This window comes from Passer montanus, unplaced genomic scaffold (assembly GCF_014805655.1).
Source record: "Passer montanus isolate IOZ18808 unplaced genomic scaffold, ASM1480565v1 scaffold394, whole genome shotgun sequence".
Taxonomy (NCBI): Eukaryota; Metazoa; Chordata; class Aves; order Passeriformes; family Passeridae; genus Passer; species Passer montanus.
The window spans coordinates 31,914-54,926 of record NW_024368752.1 but is presented as its reverse complement, the minus strand read 5'-3'; the positions used below and the strand labels follow the sequence as shown (position 1 = coordinate 54,926).

Sequence of the window (23,013 nt, the reverse complement as noted above, 5' to 3'; positions counted from 1 at the left end):
TGCCATGGCAGCGGGGGCCTTCCTTGGCGCGGCGCGCCTCGTTGCTACGGTAACGGCGGGTTTCCAATCAGGCGCCGGGCGGGGCAGCCCCGTTGCTATGGCAGCGGGGGCCTTCCATGAGGCCGGCGCGCAATATGGCGGCGCCCATGGCGAGCGCGGGAACGGGTGAGGGAGGCGGGGGAGCCCCGGGCGGGAACGGGAGCGGGAACGGGAGCGGGAGCGGGACCCGAGCGTCACCTGGGGCTGCCCTCAGGGCCGCGGGGGGCCGGAGCCGGTACCGGGCAGCGGAGCTGGGACCGCCCGGGAATGGCGGAGAGAGCGGGACGGGCCAGGGTGAGTGAGGGGGGACAGGTGAGGGACCCCTCGTGCCGCACCCGTGCCCTGTGGGGACATCTCGGTGCTTCCGTTTCTGCCAAGGGAGTTTTGTCTTTCCCCAGGCTGCCAGGGCCCGGAGCGGCTCGCCAGGTGAGTGCTCTCACCTGTCCCCACCTGTCCTCGTCCCCTCACCTGTCCTCGTGCCCTCACCTGTCCCCACCTGTCCTCGTCCCCCTCCCCTGTCCCCACCTGTCCTCGTGCCCCTCACCTGTCCTTGTCCCCTCACCTGTCCCCTCCTGCTCTCCAGGGGATTTGGCTCCCTGGCAATGCTGGGATGGAGCGGGCGGGAATGTCCCGGGGACAGGTGAGGTGGGACAGGTGAGGTGGAATGCTGGGATGGAGGGGGCGGGAATGTCCCGGGCACAGGTGAGGTGGGACAGGTGAGGTGTTCCAGGACACAGGTTGAGGTGTGACAGGACACAGGTGAGGTGTTCTAGGGCACAGGTGAGGTGTTCGAGGGCACAGGTGAGGTGTTCCAGGACACAGGTGAGGTGTTCTCACCTGGACCCACCTGGGCTCACCTGGGCTCTGTCCTGTTCCAGATCCCATCGGGGACGTGCTCGGGGAGCTCCTGGGATCCGATGGTAAAGTGGGAGCACCCAAGGGGGTCACCTGGGGTCACCTGGGGTCACCTGGGGGGGTCACCTGGGGGGGTCACCTGGGGGGATCCCCCCCCTCCCCATCTCCGGGTCCATCCCCGACCCCTCTCTCGTTTCCAGAGGAGGCTCCGGCTCCGCCCTCCCGAGGTTCCCACGCCCCCTTCCTGCAGGTGAGCCCCGGGTGACCCCAGGTGGGTCCAGGTGAGCTCTGGGTGACCCCAGGTGGGCTCAGGTGACCCCAGGTGGGCTCAGGTGGGTCCAGGTGGGCTCAGGTGGGTCCAGGTGAGCTCTGGGTGACCCCAGGTGGGCTCTGGGTGATCCCAGGTGGGCTCAGGTGATCCCAGGTGAGCTCTGGGTGACCCCAGGTGGGCTCAGGTGACCCCAGGTGAGCTCTGGGTGATCCCAGGTGGGCTCAGGTGACCCCAGGTGAGCTCAGGTGACCCCAGGTGGGCTCAGGTGACCCCAGGTGAGCCCAGGTGAGCCCCTCCCAGCCTCCTTCTCCAGGTGTGCTCACCTGGGAGCCCCTGGGGCCCCGCCCCCTCACCTGGGCTGTGCCCGGGGTGGGGCCGGGATTGGGATTGGGATTGAGGGGGGGGAAAATCCCAAAAACCAGGAAATTCCCAAACCCGGGAAATTCCCAAAGAACGGGAAATTCCCAATGGGAAATTTCCAACAGGGAACGGGAAATTCCAAAAAACCAGGAAATTCCAAAAAAACAATGAAATTCCAAAAACCATGAAATTCCAAAAAAATGGGAAATTCCCAACAGGGAACGGGGAAATTCCAAAAAACCAGGAAATTCCAAAAAAACCATGAAATTCCAAAAACCATGAAATTCCAAAAAAACATGAAATTCCAAAAAAACATGAAATTCCAAAAAAACAATGAAATTCCAAAAAACCATGAAATTCCAAAAGACAGGAAATTCCCAGCAGGGAATGGGAAATTCCCAAAAACCAGGAAATTCCCAACAGAGAAGGGGAAATTCCCAAAGAGTGGGAAAATCCCAAAAAAACCAGGAAATTCCCAATGGAAAATGGGAAATTCCCAAAGAACAGGAAATTCCCCAAACACGGGAAATTCTCAATGGGAAACGGGAAATTCCCAGTGGGGGGAAGGGAAATTCCCAAAGGGAAAGGGGAAATTCCCAAAGAATGGGGATGGGAAATTCCCAAAGAATGGGAAATTCCCAGCGGGGGAAGGGAAATTCCCAATGAATGGGGATGGGAAATTCCCAAAGAATGGGACATTCCCAGTGGGAAATGGGAAATTCCCAAAGAACAGGAAATTCCCAATGAATGGGGGATGGGACATTCCCAAAGAACGGGAAATTCCCAGTGGGGGAAGGGAAATTCCCAAAGAACAGGAAATTCCCAGTGGGGAACGCGGAAGGGGCGAAGCTGAGCGGGGCAGAATTCCCAAAGGATTTGGGATCCCACCTGGGCTGCAGGTGAGGGCAGGAGCTGCTCCCCCCGGAGCTGGATCCCATGGATCACCAGATCCCATGGATCACCGGGATCGCCGGGATCCCACGGCTCACTGGGATCCCATTGATCCCATGGATTGTCAGGATCCCGTTGATCCCACGGGTTTCCAGGATCCCGTTGATCCCACGGATTTCCAGGATCCCGTTGATCCCACGGGTTTCCAGGATCCCGTTGATCCCACGGATCGCCGTGACCCCGTGGGACACCCGGATCACCCGGATCAGCTGGATGACCTGGACGAGCTGGATGCAGAAATCCTGGGAATGGCCAGAGCCGGGTCCAGGCTGGGGAAGCGCGGCGGGAAGGGGCCGGGTCCCCAGAAAGGTACTGGGGATTCCTGTGGGATCAACCCCAATCCTGTGGGATCGACCCCATTGCTGTGGGATCGACCCCATTGCTGTGGGATCAACCCCAATCCTGTGGGATCGACCCCATTGCTGTGGGATCAAAACATGGGATCGAACATGGGATCAACCCCATTGCTGTGGGATCCAACCCCATTGCTGTGGGATCAACCCCAGTCCTGTGGGATCGACCCCAGTCCTGTGGGATCCAACCCCATTGCTGTGGGATCAGAACATGGGATCGACCATGGGATCAACCCCATTCCACGGGATCAAACCCCTTTCCTGTGGGATCAACCCCATTCCATTGGGATCAAACCCCATTCTGTTGGGATCAACCATGGTCCATGGGATCAGCCCCATCGCTGTGATATCAACCCCATTCTTTGGGATCAAAACATGGGATCGACCATGGGATCAACCCCATTCCACGGGATCAAACCCCTTTCCTGTGGGATCAACCCCATTCCATGGGATCAACCCCATTCCTGTGAGATCAAACCCCATTCCATGGGATCAACCCCATTCCATGGGATCAACCCCATTCCTGTGAGATCAAACCCCATTCCATGGGATCAACCCCATTCCATGGGATCAACCCCATTCCATGGGATCAAACCCCATTCCATGGGATCAAACCCCATTCCTGTGGGATCAGCCCCATTCTTTGGGATCAAACCCCATTCCATGGGATCAAGCCCCATTCCTTGGGATCAAACCCCATTCCTGTGGGATCAGCGCCATTCCTGTGGGATCAGCCCCATTGCTGTGGGATGAGCCCCATTCCATGGGATCAACCCCATTCCATGGGATCAAACCCCATTCTATGGGATCAAACCCCATCGCTGTGATATCAACCCCATTCTTTGGGATCAACCATGGGATCAACCCCATTCCTGTGGGATCAGCCCCATTCCATGGGATCAACCCCATTCCATGGGATCAAACCCCATCCATGGGATCAAACCCCGTTCCCCCTCCAGGGCCGTCCCAGATCCCGGGGTCCCCCGGAGGAGCAGACAGAGGCTGGGAACAGCTCTGGGGACAGGGCAGGGACACGCCATGGGATCAACCCCATTCCTGTGGGATCAGCCCCATTCCATGGGATCAACCCCATTCTTTGGGATCAACCCCGTTCCATGGGATCAAACCCCATTCCATGGGATCAACCCCATTCCATGGGATCAAACCCCATTCTTTGGGATCAACCCCATTCTTTGGGATCAAACCCCGTTCCCCCTCCAGGGCCGTCCCAGATCCCGGGGTCCCCCGGAGGAGCAGACAGAGGCTGGGAACAGCTCTGGGGACAGGGCAGGGACACGGGGAGGGGACACGGGGAGGGGACACGGGGAGGGGACACGGGGAGGGGACACAGCGGGGACTGGAGAGTCCCAGAGCTGGCTACACCCAGAGATGTCCCAAATCCTGTTGGTGACACCCAGGGACGTCCCAGAGCTGGTCGGTGACACCCAGACTGCTGGTGACACTGGACATGTCCCAGAGCTGGTGACACCTGGAGATGTCCCAGTGCTGGTGGCACCCAGGGATGTCCCAATGCAGTGAGACCCAGGGATGCCAGTGTTGGTGACACCCAGGGATGTCCCTGAGATGTCCCCGAGCTGGTGACACCCAGGGATGTCCCTGGGATGTCCCCGAGCTGGTGACACCCAGGGATGTCCCTGGGATGCCCCGAGCTGGTGGCACCCAGGGACGCCCCAGATGCCACCAGTGCCATCCCCCCAGCCGCGCCCCCCCGCCCCGATGTCACCTTTGGGGACGACGTCGATGACCTGATGGACTCGCTGGGACTCGGCAGCGCCGCCGGAGCCGGGAGCGCGCCGGGAACGCCGGGGCGGTGAGGGGACACCGGGAGGGGGACGGGGACGGGGGTCCCGGTGCCACCCCGGTGCCACCCCCGCCTGTGCCCAGCCAGGGCCTCCGGAGGGGCCGCGCCGGGATCCGGGAGCAGCCGGGAAAGGCGGAATTCCAGCCGGAGCCCAGGGGGCAGGAGCAGCCGGGTGAGCCACGGGAGGGGCTCCGGAGGCGCCAGATCCCGCCGGGAATTCCCAGCAGGAGCAGCACAGGGGTTTTCCCATCCCAATCCCACTGGGAATTCCCAGCAGGAGCAGCACAGGGGTTTTCCCATCCCAATCCCACTGGGAATTCCGGGCAGGAGCAGCACAGGGGTTTTCCCATCCCAATCCCACTGGGAATTCCGGGCAGGAGCAGCACAGGGGTTTTCCCATCCCAATCCCACTGGGAATTCCCAGCAGGAGCAGCACAGGGGTTTTCCCATCCCAATCCCACTGGGAATTCCCAGCAGGAGCAGCACAGGGGTTTGCCCATCCCAATCCCATTGGGGGATCCACGGGAGGGGGTTCCAGAGGGTCAGAATCCCACTGGAATGCCACTGGAATCCAGGAACTCTGAATTCTGGGAATTCCAGACAGGTGTTTTCCATGGCCAATCCCATTGGGAATTCCCGGGCAGGAGCAGCACAGGGGTTTTCCCATCCCAATCCCACTGGGAATTCCCAGCAGGAGCAGCACAGGGGTTTTCCATGGCCAGTCCCACTGGAAATCTCTGGAATTTCTGGAGTTTTGGGAATTTGGGGTCCTGTTGTTCCGCAGGGCCGGGCGGGGCCCAGGTGGAGCCGGGATTTCCCTTCGGATCCTACGAGCCCTCGGTGGCCTCGGGCACCGGGCGGAGACGGAGGTACCGGGGGGGGGAGGGGGGTGTCCCCACCCAGCCGTGTCCCCAATGTCCCCACGGTCCCCAACATCCCATGTCCCCATTGTCCCCATTGTCGCCTTCCCAGTTCCCATTGTCCCCTGCCCAGTCCCCAGTGTCCCCAATGCCTCCACTGTCCCCAGTTTCCCCCAGTGTCCCCAATGCCCCGGTGTGCTCATTGTCCCCAGTGTCCCCAATGTTCCCAGTGTCCCCAATGCCCCCGTTGTCCCCAGTGTCCCCACTGTCCCCAATGTCCCCACCCAGCCGTGTCCCCAGTGTCCCCACGGTCCCCAACACCCCATGTCCCCATTGTCCCCATTGTCCCCAATGCCTCCACTGTCCCCAGTGTCCCTGTTTTGCTCATTGTCCCCATTGTCCCCAATGTTCCCAGTGTTCCCATTGTCCCCGATGCCTCCACTGTCCCCATTGTCCCCAAGTTCCCCCAGTGTCCCTGTTTTGCTCATTGTCCCCAATGTCCCCAGTGTTCCCATTGTCCCTTGCCCAGTCCCCATTGTCCCTAATGCCTCCACTGTCCCCCAGTGTCCCTAATGCCCCAGTGTGCTCATTGTCCCCAATGCCCCCATTGTCCCCAATGTCCCCAGTGTCCCCAGTGTCCCCAGTGCCCCCAGTGTCCCCAATGCCTCCACTGTCCCCAGTGTCCCTGTTTTGCTCATTGTCCCCATTGTACCCTATCGTCCCCAGTGTCCCCAGTGTCCCCAGTGTCCCCAGTGTCCCTCTCCCCCCACAGGTGTCCTGCTGGGAGCAGCTCCCGCCGTCCCTCCAGGGCGGCCTGGCTGGGGCTGAAGGACGAGGATTTCCTGGGATTGGAGGATGAGGATTTTCCAGGATTGGGACAGAAGGACAAGGATCCTACAGGACTGGGATCAAAGGACAAGGATTTCCTGGAGTTGGGATCAAAGGACAAGGATTTCCTGGAGTTGGGATCAAAGGACAAGGATTTCCTGGGATTGGGATCGAAGGAAAAGGATCCCCTGGGACTGAGACCAAAGGACAAGGATTTCCCAGGATTGAAACCAAAGGACAAGGATTTCCTGGGGTTAGGATCGAAGGACAAGGATTTCCCGGGACTGGGACAGAAGGACAAGGATTTCCTGGGATTGGGATCGAAGCAAAAGGATCCCCCGGGATTGGGACAGAAGGCCGAGGGTGCCCCGGGATCAGGACAGGACAAGGATTTCCCGGGACTGGGACAGAAGGACAAGGATTTCCCTGGATTGGGATCAAAGGACGAGGAGCCCCCGGGATCCCCGGTGCAGCACCGGCGCTGCCCTGGCGCTGCCCTGGCCCCGGAGCGATCCCGGGCGGAGCCTCCGGAGCCCCCCGAGCCCAGCAGGTAAAGGGAACCCCCGGGGACCCCCGGGAACCCCCGGGAACCCCCGGAGCTCCCACCTGGCATCCAGGGGATGTCTGGGATCGGGGGTCCCAGCCCAGGTGTCCTCCAGGTGTGCCCGGGGATGTCCCTGTCCTCCAGGTGTCCTCCAGGTGTCCTTGGGGGATGTCACTGTCCCAGGTGTGCCCGGGGATGTCCCTGTCCCAGGTGTCCTCTCCAGGTGTCCCCAGGGATGTCCCTGTCCTTCAGGTGTCCCCAGGGATGTCCCTGTCCTCCAGGTGTCCTCTCCAGGTGTCCCCAGGGATGTCCCTGTCCTCCAGGTGTCCTCCAGGTGTCCCTGGGGGATGTCACTGTCCCAGGTGTCCCCGGGGATGTCCCTGTCCCGGGGTCCCCTCCAGGTGTGCCAGGGCATGTCCCTGTCCCAGGTGTCCTCTCCAGGTGTCCCCAGGGATGTCCCTGTCCCAGGGTCCCGTGCCCAGGTGACATCACTTTCCCAGCTGTGCCCAGGGATGTCCCTGTCCCAGGTGATGTCCCTGTCCCAAAATGTCCTCCAGGTGTGCTCAGGTGATGTCCCTGTCCCAGGTGTCCCCAGGGATGTCCCTGCTCCAGAATTCCCCCCACCTGAGCTCCTCCCACCTCCCCGCTCCCAGGACAAGGCTCAGCTCACCTGGGACACCGGTGTCACCTGGGTGGGACACCGGTGTCACCTGGGAGGGCTCAGGTGACCAGTGTGGGGGGAGGGGACCCTGGGATGGAGGTTTGGGGTGTCCCTGTTCCCTCTGAGCGTCAAAGGTGACATCCCTGACACTGGGCAGGTGGGGTGGGATGGGTGACACAGCTCGGGTGACCCAGGTGGGACAGGTGACACAGCACAGGTGGCACAGGTGACATGGCACAGGTGACACAGGTGACACAGGTGGCAGACCGGCTCCCAGGACAAGGCTCAGCTCACCTGGGACACCGGTGTCACCTGGGTGGGACACTGGTGTCACCTGGGAGGGCTCAGGTGTCACCTGGGAGGGCTCAGGTGACCAGTGTGGGGGGAGGGGACCCTGGGATGGAGGTTTGGGGTGTCCCTGTTCCCTCCGAGCGCCAAAGGTGACATCCCTGACACTGGGCAGGTGGGGTGGGATGGGTGACACAGCTCGGGTGACCCAGGTGGGACAGGTGACACAGCACAGGTGGCACAGGTGACATGGCACAGGTGACACAGGTGACACAGGTGGCAGAGGTGATACAGGTGGCACAGCACAGGTGGCACAGCACAGGTGACTCAGGTGATACAGGTGACAGAGGTGACCCAGGTAACACAGATGACCCAGGTGGCACAGATGACCCAGGTGGGACAGGTGACCCAGGTGCGACAGGTGGCACAGATGACCCAGGTGGCGCAGCACAGGTGACACAGGTGGGACAGGTGGCACAGTACAGGTGGCACAGCACAGGTGACTCAGGTGATACAGGTGACAGAGGTGACCCAGGTAACACAGATGACCCAGGTGGCGCAGCACAGGTGACACAGGTGGGACAGGTGGCACAGTACAGGTGGCACAGCACAGGTGACTCAGGTGATACAGGTGACAGAGGTGACCCAGGTAACACAGATGACCCAGGTGGCGCAGCACAGGTGACACAGGTGGCACAGGGGACCCAGGGGACCCAGATGGCCCAGGTGACCCGGGAGGCACAGGTGACCCAGGTGGCACAGGTGCCCCAGGTGACCCAGGTGACGCAGGCCAGGCCGGGCTGGGGGTCCCTGCCCCCCTGACCCTCCCGTGGGATTTGTCCCCCCCAGGCTGGAGCCGCCCCTCGGGACACGCCCCCGCGGGCAGGTGGCAGCAGGTGAGGCCTCTGTCACCCCCAGGTGTCCTCGGAGGTCACCTGGGCAGGGCAGGGGACACTGGGGACCCCCTCTGGGACTGGGGGGATCATGGGATATTGGGATAAAACAGGATAACGGGATAGTGGGATAATGGGATAACAGGATGATGGGATAACGGTGTGGGATATTGGGATAAAACAGGATAATAGGATAACAGGATAACGGGATAGTGGGATAATGGGATAACAGGATAATGGGATAACAGGATAATGGGATAACAGGATAATGGGATATTGGGATAAAACAGGATAATAGGATAACAGGATAACGGGATAGTGGGATAATGGGATAACAGGATGGGATAATGGGATGGAAAATGAGATAACAGGGTAATGGGATGGCGGGATAATGGGATGGGATCCATGGGATTGATGGGATTAATGGTTTGGGATCAATGAGATCATATGGGATGGGATGGGATCCATGGGATGGGATCCATGGGAAAGGATCCATGGGATGGGATCCAATCCATGGGATGAATAGGATCCATGGGATAGGATCCATGGGATAGGATGGGTGGGATGCATGGGATTGGATCCATGGGATGGGGCTGGATGTGGTGGGATAATGGGATAAAATGGGATGGGATGGGACAATGGGATCCATGGGATGGGATGGGATGGGAATGATTGGATGGGATCCATGGGATGGGATCCATGGGATGGGGCTGGATGTGGTGGGATAATGGGATCCATGGGATGGGACGGGATCAGTGGGGTGGGATCCATGGGATGAGATCCATGGGATGGGGCTGGATGGGAGGGGATAATGGGATAGGATGGGATCCGTGGGATGGGATCCATGGGATGGGACGGTTCCGTTCCTTCCGTGTGTCCCAGTGATGGATTTGTCCCGTTTTCCACCCCAGCTGTGCAGGAGGTGCCGGGTCCTGCCACGCCCGCTCAGGTGGGTGCTGGGGCAGGAGCAGGGAGCATCCCTGGGGATCCCTTGGGATCTGGGGGGGCTGGGCATGGATCAGCATTCCCAGCAGAGGGGAGCTGACCTTCCCAGGCCTCTCCTGGAGCATCCCTGTGTCCCCGCAGGAGGATCTGGCAATTCCTTCAGCCCCGTCCCGCCCGGAGAATCCCAGAACTCTCCCGTCCTGGCTCTGCCCGGAGCATCCCGCAGCTTTCCCGGCCTGGAGGCACCACGAGGGTCCTGGAGCTCTCCCATCCCAGCCCCACCAGGAGGATCGGGGATCTCTCCCATCCCGGCCCCACCAGGAGGATCTGGGATCTCTCCCATCCCAGCCCCAGCAGGAGGATCTGGGATCTCTCCCATCCCGGCCCCAGCAGGAGGATCTGGGATCTCTCCCATCCCGGCCCCAGCAGGAGGATCTGGGATCTCTCCCATCCCGGCCCCAGCAGGAGGATCTGGGATCTCTCCCATCCCGGCCCCAGCAGGAGGATCTGGGATCTCTCCCATCCCGGCCCCAGCAGGAGGCTCTGCCCGGAGCATCCCGCAGCTTTCCCGGCCTGGAGGCACCACGAGGGTCCTGGAGCTCTCCCATCCCAGCCCCACCAGGAGGATCTGGGAGCTCTCCCATCCCAGCCCCACCAGGAGGATCTGGGATCTCTCCCATCCCAGCCCCACCAGGAGGATCTGGGAGCTCTCCCTTCCCGGCCCCACCAGGAGGATCTGGGAGCTCTCCCATCCCGGCCCCACCAGGATTCCCAAACTCTCCAATCCCACCCGTGCCAGCAGCATCCCGGCTGTGGGATCGCCCTGCAGAGCCTCCAGGCCCGGCTGGAGGAGCTGGAGAGCCAGGTGGGGGCTGGGGGGGTCACCTGGGGGTGTCACCTGAGGGTGTCACCTGGGGGGTCACCTGTGGGACCCTGGCCACACGGGGAACTGGAGGTGGCTGCGGGAGCCCCGTCCCCAGGGTGGCACCCACAGCCTGTCCCCAGAGTGGCACCCACAGCCCGTCCCCAGGGTGGCACCCACAGCCTGTCCCCAGAGTGGCACCTGCATCCTGTCCCCAGGGTGGCACCCACAGCCTGTCCCCAGAGTGGCACCTGCATCCTGTCCCCAGGGTGGCACCCACAGCCTGTCCCCAGGGTGGCACCCGCAGCCTGTCCCCAGGGTGGCACCTGGAGCCCGTCCCCAGGGTGGCACCCACAGCCTGTCCCCAGGGTGGCACCCGCAGCCTGTCCCCAGGGTGGCACCCGCAGCCTGTCCCCAGGGTGGCACCTGCAGCCTGTCCCGCTCCCCCCAGGTGCGGACGCTGGAGCTGGAGCGGGCACAGCGGGCACCGGTCCTGCAGGAGCTCCCGGAGAGCTGCCACAGGTAACAAACGGGGTCTCACCTGTGCTCCCAGTTCCCTGCTCCTTCCCTGGATCACCCCGGGGCACGGGATCACCCCAGATCCTGCCAGGATCACCCTGCACCCCAGGATCACCCCAGGATCACCCTGGGGCACAGGATCACCCCAGATCCTGCCAGGATCAACCTGCACCCCAGGATCACCCCAGATCCTCCCAGAATCACCCTGCACCCCAGGATCACCCCAGATCCTGCCAGAATCACCCCGCACCCCAGGATCACCCCAGGATCACCCCGGGGCACAGGATCACCCCAGAGCACAGAATCACCCCAGATTCCAGGGTTACCCCAAATCCCTGGAGCACCCCAGACCCCAGGGTCACCCCAGACCCCTGGATCATTCCAGACCCCAGGATCACCCCGGATCCCTGGATCACCCCAAATCCCTGGGTCACCCCAAATCCCTGCGTCACCCCAGATCCCAGCATCACCCCGGATCCCTGGATCACCCTAGATCCCTGGATCACTCCAGATCCCAGGGTCATCCCCAGAATCCAGGATCACCCCAGACCCCAGGTTCACTCCAGATCCCTGGATCCCACCAGACCCCAGGATCATTCCAGACCCCAGGTTCACTCCAGATTCCTGGGTCACCCCAGATCCCTGGATCACTCCAGATCCCAGGATCACCCCAGACCCCAGGATCACCCCGGATCCCTGGATCACTCCAGATCCCAGGATCACCCCAGACCCCAGGATCACCCCAGACCCCAGGGTCATCCCCAGAATCCAGGATCACCCCAGACCCCAGGTTCACTCCAGATCCCTGGATCACTCCAGATCCCAGGATCACCCCAGACCCCAGGATCACCCCGGATCCCTGGATCACTCCAGATCCCAGGATCACCCCAGACCCCAGGATCACCCCAGACCCCAGGATCATTCCAGACCCCAGGTTCACTCCAGATTCCTGGGTCACCCCAGATCCCTGGATCACTCCAGATCCCAGGATCACCCCAGACCCCAGGATCACCCCGGATCCCTGGATCACTCCAGATCCCAGGATCACCCCAGACCCCAGGATCACCCCAGACCCCAGGATCATTCCAGACCCCAGGTTCACTCCAGATCGGGTGGCACCCACAGCCTGTCCCCAGGGTGCCACCTGCGCCCATCCCCAGGGTGGCACCCACAGCCTGTCCCCAGGGTGGCACCCACAGCCCGTCCCCAGGGTGGCACCCACAGCCCGTCCCCAGGGTGGCAGCTGCAGCCTGTGCCCAGGGTGGCACCCGCAGCCTGTCCCCAGGGTGGCACCCACAGCCTGTCCCCAGGGTGGCACCTGCAGCCTGTCCCGCTCCCCCCAGGTGCGGACGCTGGAGCTGGAGCGGGCACGGCGGGCACCGGTCCTGCAGGAGCTCCCGGAGAGCTGCCACAGGTAACAAACGGGGTCTCACCTGTGCTCCCAGTTCCCTGCTCCTTCCCTGGATCACCCCGGGGCACGGGATCACCCCAGATCCTGCCAGGATCACCCTGCACCCCAGGATCACCCCAGGATCACCCTGGGGCACAGGATCACCCCAGATCCTGCAAGGATCAACCTGCACCCCAGGATCACCCCAGATCCTGCCAGAATCACCCCGCACCCCAGGATCACCCCAGGATCACCCCGGGGCACAGGATCACCCCAGAGCACAGAATCACCCCAGATTCCAGGGTTACCCCAAATCCCTGGAGCACCCCAGACCCCAGGGTCACCCCAGACCCCTGGATCATTCCAGACCCCAGGATCACCCCGGATCCCTGGATCACCCCAAATCCCTGGGTCACCCCAAATCCCTGCGTCACCCCAGATCCCAGCATCACCCCGGATCCCTGGATCACCCTAGATCCCTGGATCACTCCAGATCCCAGGGTCATCCCCAGAATCCAGGATCACCCCAGACACCAGGGTCATCCCCAGAACCCAGGATCATTCCAGACCGCAGGATCACCCCAGACCCCAGGATTACCCCTGATCCCGGAACCACCCCAGACCCCAGGATCATCCTTGTTCACCCCAGATCCCGGGATCACTCCAGATCCCTGGATCACCCCGACCCCTGGATCACCCCGGGGCACAGGATCACCCCAGATCCCAGGATCACCCCAGATCCCAGAATCATCCTGGTTCACCCTAGATCCCTGGATCACCCCAGACCCCAGGATCACCCCTGATCCCAGGGTCATCCCCAGAATCCAGGATCATTCCAGACCCCAGGTTCACTCCAGATTCCTGGGTCACCCCAGATCCCTGGATCACCCCAGACCCCAGGATCACCCCAGACCCCAGGGTCATCCCCAGAATCCAGGATCACCCCAGACCCCAGGTTCACTCCAGATCCCTGGATCACTCCAGATCCCAAGATCACCCCAGACCCCAGGATCACCCCGGATCCCTGGATCACTCCAGATCCCTGGATCACCTCAGACCCCAGGTTCATTCCAGATCCCAGGATCACCCCAGACTCCAGGTTCACTCCAAATCCCTGGGTCACCCCAGACGCCAGGATCACCCCAGGCCCCAGGATCATTCCAGACCCCAGGTTCACTCCAGATCCCTGGATCCCACCAGACCCCAGGATCACCCCAGATCCCTGGATCACTCCAGATCCCAGGATCACCCCAGACCCCAGGATCACCCCAGACCCCAGGATCATTCCAGACCCCAGGTTCACTCCAGATCCCTGGATCCCACCAGACCCCAGGATCACCCCGGATCCCAGGATCACCCCAGGCCCCAGGATCACCCCAGGCCCCAGGACCACTCCAGATCCCAGGAGCAGGACGAGCAGCTCACAGGTAAATTCCCTCCGAGCGCATCATTCCAGTGGGACCCTCTGCTCCATCCCAAGTGCTCAGAGCCGATCCCACGGAATCCAGACGGTCCTGGGACAAATCCTGGTGTCCAGAAGGATCCCTGGGCCTGTAGATCCCTGTCCCAGCCCTCCTGGGGGCACTCCTGGCCAGGGGCTCTGCTGGTCCGAGTGGCCAGTGGCGCTCGAACAGGGGCTCGGCTCCGTCCGGGATCCCACCGGATCCCCAGGAAATGGAAAAGTTCACAAAATTCTCAGAATTCACAGAGTTCACAGAATTCGTGGGATTCGTGGAATTCACAGAATTTGTAGAATTCGCAGAATTAATGGAATTTGCAGAATTCTCAGAATTCGTGGACGTCACAGAATTCACTGAATTTGCAGAATTCATGGAAGCCACAGAATTCACTGAATTTGCAGAATTCACAGAATTAATGGAATTTGCAGAATTCTCAGAATTCGTGGACGTCACAGAATTCACTGAATTTGCAGAATTCACGGAAGCCACAGAATTCACTGAATTTGCAGAATTCACGGAAGCTACAGAATTCACTGAATTTGCAGAATTCACAGAATTCGTGGGATTCGTGGAATTCACTGAATTTGCAGAATTCACAGAATTAATGGAATTTGCAGAATTCTCAGAATTCGTGGACGTCACAGAATTCACTGAATTTGCAGAATTAACGGAAGCCACAGAATTCACGGAATTTGCAGAATTCATGAAATTAATTGAACTCACAGAATTTGCAGAATTCACAGAATTAATGGAATTTGCAGAATTCTCAAAATTCACAGAAGTCACAGAATTCACTGAATTTGCAGAATTAATGAAATTAATTGAATTCACAGAATTCGCAGAATTTGCAGAATTCACAGAATTCAAGTTGCCCCTGGCGAGCAAGGGAGCCAAGGCTGGCAAAGTCCTTGGGATGGGATGGGGTGGGATGGGGTGGGATGTGTTATCCCTGAGAGAAGTGAGGCCAGTGGTGGTCTCTCCCCTGGGCACGTTGCCTGCAGAACCCCTTCCAGAGCCCAGCACATTCTTGAAAGAGAGACTGGAGGTAGGGGGGAAAGGGAAGAGGAGCCTCCGGAGTCAAAGATCAAATCTTCATAGAAGTATGATCAATGCTCATTTGTTGTTAAGTTCAGGGTCCATTTATATGGTTATCCAGCGTTCAAGTGACAGGGAAAGTATCTGATTGGTTAACAAAGCACTGCGCATAAAACAAAGAGCATTTCTTAAACATATCTTGGTCACATAGCTCAGCTTGTCAGCAATATCAGTAGAACATCTTCACATCCTCTGCTAGCATCTTTCAGACCATGTTCTTTCACATCCTCTTCCCTTGGATGCAGTTGGCAAACTTTCTCATGCTGGCTGCCCAAGGGCAGTGTGCTTCTGCTATCAGGCACGTACACGGAGTGTTGGCAAACATGCTTCTGAATCCACAGAATGTCCATTGATTTTTGCTTGCAGGGTTGTCCTGTCCTGGGATGGGATGCAGCAGGAGCACGGGGGGTTTCCATGTGGGATCTCCTGTCCTGGGATGGGATGCAGCAGGAACGCGGGGGTTTTCCCTGTGGGATCTCCTGTCCTGGGATGGGATGCAGCAGGAACGCGGGGGTTTTCCCTGTGGGACCTCCCTGAGGATGGAGGGGGATCCCAGCTCCTGCATGCCGCCTGCCCCGTGCCCTCGCAGCGCTCCAGGCCCGGCTGTGCCGGCAACAGCGGGACGCGGAGCGGGAGCAGAGCCGGCTCCAGGAGGCCGTGGCTGACTTGGAGACCAGGCTGGCGGAGCGGGAGCAGCTCCTGGAGCAGGTGAGGCCCCATCCCACAGCTTGGGGCCTGTCCTGAAGCCGTGGCCGTGGCCATGGCTGTGTCTCTGCCCGTGTCCATGTCCCATGTCCCTGCCCGTGTCTGTGTCCATGTCTGTGCCTGGCTGGAGGAGCTTCCTGCTGGGATCTCCTCCTGGAGCTGTGTCTGTGTCCATGTCCCTGCCCGTGTCCATGTCCCATGTCCTTGCCTGTGTCCCTGTCCATATTTGTGTCCCGTGTCCCCTGTCCATGTGTCTGTCCTGTGTACCCCTGTCCCTCTCCCCATCCCTGTACCTGTGTCCCATATCCTTGTCCCATGTCCCCTGTCCTCGTGTTCCTGTCTCCTGACCCCATATCTGTCCCTGTCTCCTGTCCCTGTCACTATTCATGTCTGTGTCGTATGTCCCCTGTCCCTATCCCTATCCCCTGTCTCTGTCCCTGTCCCCATCCCTCTCCCCTGTCTCTGTCCCTGTCCCCATCCCTCTCCCCTGTCTCTGTCCCTGTCCCCATCCCTCTCCCCTGTCTCTGTCCCTGTCCCCATCCCTCTCCCCTGTCTCTGTCCCTGTCCCCATCCCTCTCCCCTGTCTCTGTCCCTGTCCCCATCCCTCTCCCCTGTCTCTGTCCCTGTCCCCATCCCTCTCCCCTGTCTCTGTCCCTGTCCCCATCCCTCTCCCCTGTCTCTGTCCCTGTCCCCATCCCTATCCCCTGTCCCTGTCCTCTATCCCGTGTCCCTGTCCCCTCTCCCCTGTCCCTGTTCTCCTGTCCCTGCCCCCATCCCTGTGTCTGTCCCTGCCCCCTGTACCTGTCACCTGTCCCTCTCCCTATCTCATGTCCCTGTCCCCATCCCTATCCCCTGTCTCTGTCCCTGTCCCCAACCTGTCCCTGTTCCCATCCCTGTTGTTGTCACCGTGTCCCTATCCCATGTCTCTGCCCCTATCGCATGTCCCTGTCCCTGTGTCCCTGTCCCCATTCCATGTCCCTGTCCCTGTCCCTGTCCCTGTCCCTGTCCCCGTCCCTGTTGCTGTCTCCATGTCCCTGTCCCCTGTCTCTGCCCCGTCCCTCTCCCCACTCTGTCCCTGTCCCCGTTCCTGTCCCTATCCCTGTCTCTGTGTCCCTGTCCCCATCCCTGTCCCTGTCCCCATCCCTGTCCCTGTCCCCGTCCCCATCCCTGTCCCCATCCCTGTCTCTGTGTCCCCATCCCTGTCCCCACCGTGTCCCCGTCCCTCCCCAGGAGCGCCCCCATGTCTCTGCCCCTATCCTATGTCCCTGTCCCTATCCCTGTCCCTGTCCCTGTCCCCATCCCTGTCCCCACCGTGTCCCCGTCCCTCCCCAGGAGCGCCGCCGCGCCGCTGCCGAGCGCAGCCGGGCGGATTCGCTGCGGGAGGCGCTGGAGGAGCAGCGGCGGCTCTCGGCTCAGCTGCTGGCCATGGAGAGGGCGGCGCTGGACGAGGCCAAGGTGAGCGGGGACACGGCCCCAGGTGAGCGGGGACACGGCCCCGGGTGAGCGGGGACACGGCCCCAGGTGAGCCCGGGTGAGCCCGGGGCAGGGAGGGGCTGCAGCTTCCCCGGAACCGCTGGGAATGCCGGGGTGGGGCCTGGACCCGCTCTGGGAGTGACTGGGATGGGGCTGGGGGGGACTGGGATGGGGCTCAGAAACAGCCAGGACTGGGAAAAGGGCTCGGAACCAGCCAGGTGCCAAGGTGAGCGGGGACACGGCCCCAGGTGAGCGGGGACACGGCCCCGGGTGAGCGGGGACACGGCCCCGGGTGAGCGGGGACACGGCCCCAGGTGAGCGGGGACACGGCCCCGGGTGAGCTCGGGTGAGCTCGGGTGAGCCCGGGGCAGGGAGGGGCTGCAGCTTCCCTGGAACCGCTGGGAATGCCGGGGTGGGGCCTGGACCCGCTCTGGGAGTGACTGGGATGGGGCTGGGGGGGACTGGGATGGGGCTCAGAAACAGCCAGGACTGGGAAAAGGGCTCGGAACCAGCCAGGTGGGAACTGGAAGGGGCTCAGAACCAGCCAGGTGGGAGCTGGAAGGGGCTTGGAATCATCTGGGCAGGAGTGGGACTGGGAAAAAGGCTCAGAACCAGCCAGGATGGGAGTGGGACTGGGAAAGGGGCTCAGGACCAGCCAGGTGAGAGCAGGGCTGGGAAAAGGGTTCGGGACCAGCTGGATGGGAACAGGGCTGGGGGCTGGAGGGGGCTCGGAACAGGCCAGGGTGGGAGCAGGGCTGGGAAAATGGCTCAGAACAGGCCAGGGTGGGAGCAGGGCTGGGGGCTGCAGGGGGCTCGGAGCAGGGCTGGGGGCTGGAAGGGGCTCGGAGCAGGGCTGGGGGCTGCAGGGGGCTCGGAGCAGGGCTGGGGGCTGGAAGGGGCTCGGAACAGGCCAGGTCGAGCCCCCTGGATGCCCACACGGGACCGAAGCTCCCGGCTGGAAGCAGCCTCTGGACTTTGCCTCTGGGAGCAGCAAGGCCGGGCCAAAGGAGGGCAAGCCCTGCGGAAGGGGTGCCTGGAGCTGTCCCGGCCCGCAGGGCGCGTGGCTGGAGGAGCAGCAGGCGGAGCTGCGCGGGCGCTCCGAGGAGCGGCGGCGGCTGGCGGCCGCCTGGGCCGAGCTCCGCTCGCGGGAGAGCCTGAGCCGCGAGCGGGAGGAGCAGCACAAGGAGCGCGCCCTGGGCGTGGACGCGGCGCTGAGGAGCCTGGCCAAGGTCCCCGATGGGGACTGGGGTCCCAAACCACCCCCCCCAGCTCCAAAGGACGGGACGGTGACCCTGTGTCCCCCCAGGATCAGGCAGAGCTGAAGTTCCGGAGCCGGGAGCTGAGATCCAAGGAGGAGCAGCTGGCCAGGGACAGGGAGGAGCTGGACGAGGCCTGGCGGGAGCTGAGGCTGGAGAAGGAGAAGGTTCTGAGGGCCGAGCAGCGCCTGCAGGAGCGGGAGGAGGAGATCCGTGACCTGGCTGAGGTAAACGGAGCATCCGGGCTGGAGTTCCAGCCAGGAGCAGAGCTGGGGCTCCACATCCCCTTATCCCGACACTGTTCCCGGTCCCATTCCCCTTCCCAGTCCTTTTCCCCATTCCCGTTCTCCATTCCAGTTCCCCGTTCCCCATCCCATTGCCATTCCCCATCCCATTCCCATTCCCCATCCCGTTCCTGTTCCCATTCCCTGTCCCATTCCCATTCCCTATCCCATTCCCTGTTCACGTTCCCATTCCTTGTTCCCGTTCCCATTCCCCGTTCCCACTCCCTCTTCCCATTTCCATTCCCTATCCCATTCCCATCCCCGTTCCCCGTTCCCATTCCCTGTTGCCACTCCCATTCTCATTCCCCATTCCCGATCCTGTTCTCATTCCCCATTCCCTGTTCCTGTTCCCATTCCCATTCCGCATCCCATTGCCATGCCTGTTCCCATTCCCATTCCTGTTACTATTCCCCATTCCTGTGCCCATTCCCCGTTCCTGTTCCCATTCCCCGTTCGTGTTCCCATTCCCCATTCCCATTCCCTGTTCCCACTCCCATTCTCATTCCCTATTCCTGTTCCCATTCCCATTCCCTGTTCTTAATCCCATTCCCTTTCCCATTCCCCTTCCCCACTCCCGTTCCCGATCCCATTCCCATTCCCCATTCCCGTTCCCCATTCCCCGTACCCTGTTCCCTTTCCCATTCCCCGATCCCATTCCCATTCCCCATTCCCATTCCCCGTTCCCGTTCCCGTTCCCACTCCGGTCCCGCTCGGCCCGCAGCGCTCGGCGCGGCAGCAGCAGGACGGGCAGCGGGCGCTGCGGGAGGCGCGCAGGGCGCAGCAGGAGCTGCAGCAGCGGCTGCAGGAGCTGCAGGAGCTGCAGGAGCGGCTGCGGCAGCAGGAGCAGCGCCTGACGCAGGCAAGTCCCCCTGCCAGGAAATCCCCCTCCCAGGAATTCCCCCCTCCCAGGAAATCCCCCTCCCAGGAAATCCCCCTGCCAGGAAATCCCCCTCCCAACAGCGCTGGGGACAGGGACAGCGCTGGGGACAGGGACACTGCTGGGGACAGGGACAGAGCTGGGGACAGCGCTGGGGACAGGGACAGCGCTGGGGACAGGGACACCCCTGGGGACAGGGACACTGCTGGGGACAGGGACAGAGCTGGTGACAGCGATAGAGCTGGGGACAGGGACACTGCCAGGGACAGGGACAGAGCTGGGGACACTGCTGGGGACAGGGACACTGCTGGGGACAGGGACACTGCTGGGGACACTGCCAGGGACAGAGCTGGGGGCAGGGACACTGCTGGGGACAGGGACAGAGCTGGGGGCAGGGACAGCGCTGGGGGCAGGGACACTGCTGGGGACACTGCCAGGGACAGGGACAGAGCTGGGGACAGCGCTGGGGACGCCACTGGGTACAGAGAGAGCACTGGGGACACTGCTGGGGATGGGGACAGTGCTGGGTATGGGGACAGCACTGGGGACAGATGGTGCAGGGGACAGGGACACTGCTAGGGATGGAGACACCACTGGGGACAGGGACAATGCTGGGGACACTGCCAGGGACAGGGGCACTTTTGGGGACAGCGCAGGGGACACTGCTGGGTATGGGGACACTGCCAGGTATGGGGACACCACTGGGGACAGGGACAGCGCTGGGTATGGGGATAGTGCTGGGGACACTGCCAGGGACACTGTCAGGGACAGGGACACTACTGGGGACAGGGACATTGCCAGGGATGGGTACAGTACTGGGGATGGGGACACCACCGGGGACAGGAACAGTGCTGGGGACACTGCTGGGTACAGGGACACTGTTGGGTATGGGGACACCACTGGGGACAGTGCTGGGGACAGGGACAGTGCTGGGTATGGGGATAGTGCTGGGGACACTGCCAGGGACAGGGACACTGCTGGGGACAGCGCAGGGGACACTGCCGGGTATGGGGACACCGGTGGGGACAGGGACAGAGCTGGGTATGGGGACATGGATGGGGACAGGGACAGCGCTGGGGTCACACACCTGGGTGTCACACACACCTGGGGGGTGACACACACACCTGGGGGAGTGTCACACACCTGGGTGACACACACACCTGGGGGTCACACACCTGGGTGACACACACACCTGGGGGTCACACACCTGGGTGTCACACACCTGGGGGGTGTCACACACCTGGGTGTCACACACACCTGGGGGGTGACACACACACCTGGGGGAGTGTCACACACCTGGGTGACACACACACCTGGGGGTCACACACCTGGGTGTCACACACCTGGGGGGTGTCACACACCTGGGTGTCACACACACCCGGGGGGGTGTCACACACCTGGGTGACACACACACACCTGGGGGTGACACACACCCAGGGACACTGCTGGGGACACTGCCAGGGACAGGGACAGAGCTGGGGACAGCGCTGGGGACGCCACTGGGTACAGAGAGAGCACTGGGGACACTGCTGGGGATGGGGACAGTGCTGGGTATGGGGACAGCACTGGGGACAGATGGTGCAGGGGACAGGGACACTGCTAGGGATGGAGACACCACTGGGGACAGGGACAATGCTGGGGACACTGCCAGGGACAGGGGCACTTTTGGGGACAGCGCAGGGGACACTGCTGGGTATGGGGACACTGCCAGGTATGGGGACACCACTGGGGACAGGGACAGCGCTGGGTATGGGGATAGTGCTGGGGACACTGCCAGGGACACTGTCAGGGACAGGGACACTACTGGGGACAGGGACATTGCCAGGGATGGGTACAGTACTGGGGATGGGGACACCACCGGGGACAGGAACAGTGCTGGGGACACTGCTGGGTACAGGGACACTGTTGGGTATGGGGACACCACTGGGGACAGTGCTGGGGACAGGGACAGTGCTGGGTATGGGGATAGTGCTGGGGACACTGCCAGGGACAGGGACACTGCTGGGGACAGCGCAGGGGACACTGCCGGGTATGGGGACACCGGTGGGGACAGGGACAGAGCTGGGTATGGGGACATGGATGGGGACAGGGACAGCGCTGGGGTCACACACCTGGGTGTCACACACACCTGGGGGGTGACACACACACCTGGGGGAGTGTCACACACCTGGGTGACACACACACCTGGGGGTCACACACCTGGGTGACACACACACCTGGGGGTCACACACCTGGGTGTCACACACCTGGGGGGTGTCACACACCTGGGTGTCACACACACCCGGGGGGGTGTCACACACCTGGGTGACACACACACACCTGGGTCACACACCTGGGTGTCACACACCTGGGGGGTGTCACACACCTGGGTGTCACACACACCCGGGGGGGTGTCACACACCTGGGTGACACACACACACCTGGGGGTGACACACACCCGGGTGTCACACACCTAGGGTTTGGGATTGTCTGGGAAAGGGTTTGGGATTGTCTGGGAAAGGGGATTGGGAATGGGGGAATGGGTTTGGGATTGAGGGAATGGGTTTGGGATTGGGGGAAAGGGTTTGGGATTGTGGGAATGGGTTTGGGAATGGGGAATGGGTTTGGGATTGGGAAATGGGTTTGGGATTGGGGGAGTGGGTTTGGGATTGGGGAATGGGTTTGGGACTGTGGGAGGGGTTTGGGACTGTGGGAATGGGTTTGGGATTATGGGAAATGGCTTGGAATTGGGGAATGGGTTTGGGATTGTGGGAATGGGTTTGGGATTGTGGGAATGTGCCCCCCCCAGGACCACGATTTCCTGGAGAGCGAGCGGCTCTTCCTGGAGAGCCTGAAAAAGGGGCCCTGAACCCGGCTGCGGGGGAATGGAGCTCTGGGGAGATAAAAATAAAATAAAAACAAATAAAATAAAAATAAAAATAAAAATAAAAATAAAAATAAAAATAAAAATAAAAATAAAAATAAAAATAAAAATAAAAATAAATGCTGAGCACCTTCCCTTGTTCACCAAGAGAAAAATTGATTTTTTAAAAATAAAATAAATAAAAATAAAAATGAACTCCCCACTGAGAACCTTCCCCCGGTTGCAGACAGACAAATGTATTTTTGTAAGAATAAAAATAAATTCTCTTCTGAAAGCCGTGTCCTGTTTACAAACAGAAAATGTATTTTTGTAAAAATAAAAATAAATTCTCTGCCGAGAATCTTCCCCTGTTTGCAAACAGAGATTTTGGGGTGAAAATGGGAATTTCGGGGGTGGGATTTTTGGGATGGAAATTTTGGGAAGGGAATTTTTGGATGTGAATTTTGGGATGGGAATTCTGGAATGGGAATTTTTGGGATGGGAGTTTTGGGATGGGAATTTTGGGAATGCAGTTCTGGGATGGGAATTTTGGGATGGGAGTTTCGGGATGGGAATTTTG

The 23,013-nt window shown here is 61.0% G+C and overlaps 1 protein-coding gene across 1 annotated transcript; it reads left to right on the top strand.

Moving 5' to 3' along the window:
* Nucleotides 1-22,439, top strand: FBF1 (Fas binding factor 1). The gene is made up of 22 exons (XM_039718211.1): nucleotides 1-165; nucleotides 254-333; nucleotides 438-465; nucleotides 918-959; nucleotides 1,095-1,144; nucleotides 2,572-2,785; nucleotides 4,549-4,660; nucleotides 4,735-4,823; nucleotides 5,436-5,520; nucleotides 6,284-6,889; nucleotides 8,682-8,728; nucleotides 9,637-9,674; nucleotides 9,812-9,906; nucleotides 10,244-10,535; nucleotides 10,984-11,054; nucleotides 13,678-13,868; nucleotides 15,586-15,704; nucleotides 17,034-17,156; nucleotides 18,230-18,403; nucleotides 18,481-18,657; nucleotides 19,436-19,675; nucleotides 22,380-22,439. The coding sequence occupies exons 1-22, from the start codon at nucleotides 117-119 to the stop codon at nucleotides 22,437-22,439; spliced, it is 2,982 nt and encodes a 993-aa protein (XP_039574145.1). The 5' UTR covers nucleotides 1-116.
* Nucleotides 22,440-23,013: the final 574 nt, after the last annotated feature.

Excerpts from the sequence above, each read along its gene's own strand:
- FBF1 (XM_039718211.1), top strand. The coding sequence starts at position 117 with ATGAGGCCGGCGCGCAATATGGCGGCGCCCATGGCGAGCGCGGGAACG. Across the intron at positions 4,661-4,734 it reads GCGCCGGGAACGCCGGGGCG|CCAGGGCCTCCGGAGGGGCC; the intron begins GTGAGGGGACAC and ends GCCTGTGCCCAG. Across the intron at positions 4,824-5,435 it reads CAGGGGGCAGGAGCAGCCGG|GGCCGGGCGGGGCCCAGGTG; the intron begins GTGAGCCACGGG and ends GTTGTTCCGCAG.